Below are 4,341 nucleotides of genomic sequence, written 5' to 3' on the forward strand. Positions count from 1 at the left end.
TTCGTTTGCTGCAACACCATCTTAATGAGAAAACTTATGCAAATGTGGAAGATGTTAAAGAGGACATCGACATGTTTTTTTGCTTCAAAGCCAAATGATTTTTTTAATCAAGGCATTAACAACCTGACTGTAAAATGGAAAAGCATCATTGATAAGAATGAAGACTATTTCATTTAATAAATGTTTTGTTTGATATATAAGATGTTCGGGTTTTTTCATCTAAACTAAAAGCAACATTAATTTCTTGACAACCTAATAGAAAGAATAGCAATAGACTGTAATAAGATAGTGACATGCTAAAGATATACTGTGTAAAGCTAATATGATTATTATTTTGTCTAGATACTTCAGGGTCTAGATCGAAAACAGAATTGTTTATTAGAGTCTCCAACAGGCAGTGGAAAGAGCCTTGCTCTTTTATGTGCATGTTTAGCTTGGCAGAGGAGGGAAGAAGGTATTAATACATCAGTGTTTATTTTTGTAATTATGCTATTTATTGGAAAAACAAATATTCTTTTATTGAATACATAATTCTTTCACAGTGTCTAACTTTCAATATAGGATGTATGTGGTAGACACCCTTGATTTTGTAACGTCATCAACAGAAGATTACAAGCAAATTGTTGCTAGTTTGTTTTTCTCATTAGCATTTTCAGAACTGCTACTAACAAAAACATTATTCCATCTCTAAAATTACCTATAACTGTGTCATAATTAATCATTTCATGTGTTAAAATTTAATAAATAAATAAATATATATATTCTATTTATATTTATAAGTTTTCTATGTTATGTTTGCTTTTCAAATATCAGTTTAACTACATTAACTGTTTTTATTTTATCCATTTCACAAAAATTAAAGGATGCTTGATTTAGGTGAAAATTGATGTATATAAGCTGCAATCACCTGGAATGACAAAGTCTACAGTACTCCACTATTAATGGTCACCCTATAACAAAAAATATTTTATTATTAAAAGCTATATCTTAAATTAAAAAAAGCTGGCAAAGCATTAAAGCCAATATGCTTAACGTTTGTTTTGAACTTGGATAAGTTAAGTGATAAGTGTGAAAAAAAAATGCAGTTTACACAATTTCCATTTTATGATTATTACTTATGCACAATATTTCTAGCCACATTGCCTGCAAAACTGTAGTGCAGGAAATGGATAATGTGAATCTAGCCAGCTGGTCCACACTTTAGATTCTTTGGCAACCAGTCAAAGAAGTTAAAGCTGCATTCTCACTGTCTATGTTTTTGTATACTTAACCTGTGTATGCCATGCAGCTCAAATGAGGATTGCAAAACTGGCAATTGAAACAGTCATGTTAATCACATTCATAGTGACCTTCTGTGTTCAGAATCTTGCAATATAAATGACTGAAATGTATGTATTATTGGTTTGTTGATACTTGACAATAGGAATTTGTGAATGCTTGCTCTTTCTGGAATGTGTACCAGCAATGTTTTTCTAGTGCCTTCTAACTTTTACTAGCAAAACTGAAACTTTAACCAGTCATTTGCTTGCATCAATTTTGAGCCTTGTAAAATAGTAGTTATTAATTTTATTATGTATTTGAAGCAACATTTTGCTAGTACCCATATGCTGTTTTCATGTAAGTTATAGAAATATGTTGTTGTAACATTTTCTATCCTTGGGAAGGTTCTTTGTTTATTATTTGATAAAAATAATGTAGAGTCCAGTCCACTAAATGATAATTTTTTAACAGTAACGTGCAAGTTCTACAAGCTATGTGTTCTGATAGGCCTAACTCAAAATAAGAATAAGCCATCATTTACTTGTTAAATTTCCTCCCATATTTATGACACATCATAAGTTTGGCTGATTATCTGATGGACTAATGTACTAGATGACTAATTAACTCTGGGTTTTAATAAAATATTTGTTTTACCCAAATCTCTCAAACGTTTTAGGCATTATGCCATATATAGAGACTCAGGAAATTTCTAAGTGTCATATATCATTGTTTCATGATGCCAAAACTCAAACTCTCTCTAACAAACAATACAAAACATCCAAGTTCAAATAAAAACATAACCTATAATACTGTTCCCTTCCTGGATTGTGAAGTCTTTTGAACAAGTCCAATACACAAACTATTAACTCTTTCAGCATGGGCTCGGTCCTTGGGACCAACCTTGTAACCATTTTGTGCTTGTTATTGTTTTCATGCTATAACTTTTAAATTAGTAAGCAAATGTTCAAGAAATTTGGGAGATTATGAGTAAACATTCCAAGGCTTTCAATCCCAAAATATCAGATTTTTTTATTAAGTCTTAAGGTTTGTAAAGCAATGTTTTTCTCATGTCTATTTTTTCTTTTCGCATGTTGCCTTTCTAACATGCAAAGTAATTTTCATTTTAAGATTAAAAATACTTTTATGCATCAGAAAATTTTCAAATTTCACATACAAAGTCTTTATAATATCCAAATAGTTATCAAATATTTTTAAAGGAAAAGCTTTCTATTTTATGTTATTTTCAATAATGAATCTCTGTACGGGTTTGGTAGATTTGACCAATCTAGTAACCACCATGAAAAATTAGGAAATAAATATAAATTTGTCCTCTTTTATTCTAGAATGAACACAAATTATAACACGAAAACATAAATGTTAAAATAGCTTAAACGTCATAACATTATACATACATTTATATATATTTATTATTTTTATTATATTGACTTTCAGCCATTTAACAGAAGTTAAAATGATGCGGGACATATGCACTCATGTTACCGTATCCAATAACACAAAACTGACCTTTAGTATGTACAAAATAACTTGTCTTGGCTGTGTTTTAGAAGACTAATAGTTTGTAAAATACAGTCACATTTCAATTATTATGCATTATATATATGTATATAGATTATTGCTATTTTGAAATAAGTTCTTAAACTTATTTTTCTTAAAACAGAATATTAAATAAAGAAGTGAGCAAACAATTATTTCTTATAGTTACTCAGTTGTTGCTTGATGTAGGTTGCTAAGCCTTTAAAATTTTGCACATGGAGGATATGAAACAACAGTTTTTTAGGTTTTATATATACATTTGAGTAACTAAAAAATCATAAATTACTACATCAATACCACAGAATTCCACTAAAATTTATCAAGCTTAGTAAGTAAGTAAGATCTATTTTAGTCTAAAAATATATTAAATTTCAAGCAGACTAAAGACACACCCTACCTCTTTGAAATATTTGTTTAAACAAAATAAATGGCATCCAAGCCTGTTAAAATGGCTGAGAAAGCCAGTAGGGGGACATTCTGAGCTTCCAATTGGTTATTCATGTCATATATAGAAGTAAGTGTATATAAGGGAACATTTCCAAAAATGGAAAGAGGTGGATGGGGTGCCACTGTGTTTGATTTATTACATGAGTAATATTTTAGCAAACAGAATAGATAAGACATTCTTATTTTATATTCTAGCTTGTCAATATCAGTAATTTGAGTTTCTAATTTGTACAAAACTATAGACTTAGTATTTTGACTTCACAAACATCTAACATGAACCAGTGCTGCATTCAACATACCACTTGATACACAAAAATTGATGTATATCTGTGTTTTTTAATATTTACTTTCAAATTAAGAAATTGAGTAATGTAGTACTGAAATTTGAATTATAATCTACAGTTTGATACTAAACTTATTGACATAAATTCATGAAATAGCAGTTCAATAAAATTTTGAATGCAAGTCAACAAACGAGATGACATGGCCTTTCACCTATGACCCATCTTGAAAGGGTTGATTTTAATATTTATAATAATAAAAGGGTGTGTTACCGAATTGTATTTTAATACTATACTACTGTGCTACTACATATTTAAGTACTAAGTTTAGTAATACACAGTTAAACTGTGACAGTGGTATCTCTGTATGTATGTGTGTGTGTGTGGTGGGGGGGCTAACGAACCTTCTTTTGGACCACAAATAAACATTAATTCTGCAAGCTGCCATATCTTCTTTCCAGGTTAACAGCAAAACTGACATCCTTTACATGATCATACAACTTCAAACATTCCTCAGTATGGTGTAAATGGGCAAGTATAATACCAGGTAAACACCATACTGTAAAATCCTGTTCTTGCCAGGATAAATCCTTCATATTTTCATTTACTCTGGAGCAACTAAGTACGTATCTGAAGGCTGTGCATGTTTGTTCACATCTATATACTCTTAGCCAGTCCGATACAATAAGATATGGTATTTAAACTCAAGCATTCAAATGACAGTATGTATACCTTATACATATCTACAATAATAAAAGGGAGTGTCTGTGGGTCTGTCCTTTGAAGTGGATTCCTGTAC

General features: G+C 30.1%; 1 protein-coding gene across 1 annotated transcript in view; it reads left to right on the top strand.

Moving 5' to 3' along the window:
* Positions 1–4,341, top strand: part of LOC106460671 (Fanconi anemia group J protein-like) — a 74,448-nt gene that overhangs the window by 3,324 nt on the left and 66,783 nt on the right. The window contains exon 3 of the mRNA XM_022387431.1: positions 343–454. Within this exon, the coding sequence (XP_022243139.1) occupies positions 343–454 (112 nt within the window). The remainder of the gene's footprint in view (positions 1–342; positions 455–4,341) is intronic.

This window comes from Limulus polyphemus, unplaced genomic scaffold, assembly GCF_000517525.1.
Source record: "Limulus polyphemus unplaced genomic scaffold, Limulus_polyphemus-2.1.2 Scaffold813, whole genome shotgun sequence".
NCBI lineage: Eukaryota > Metazoa > Arthropoda > Merostomata > Xiphosura > Limulidae > Limulus > Limulus polyphemus.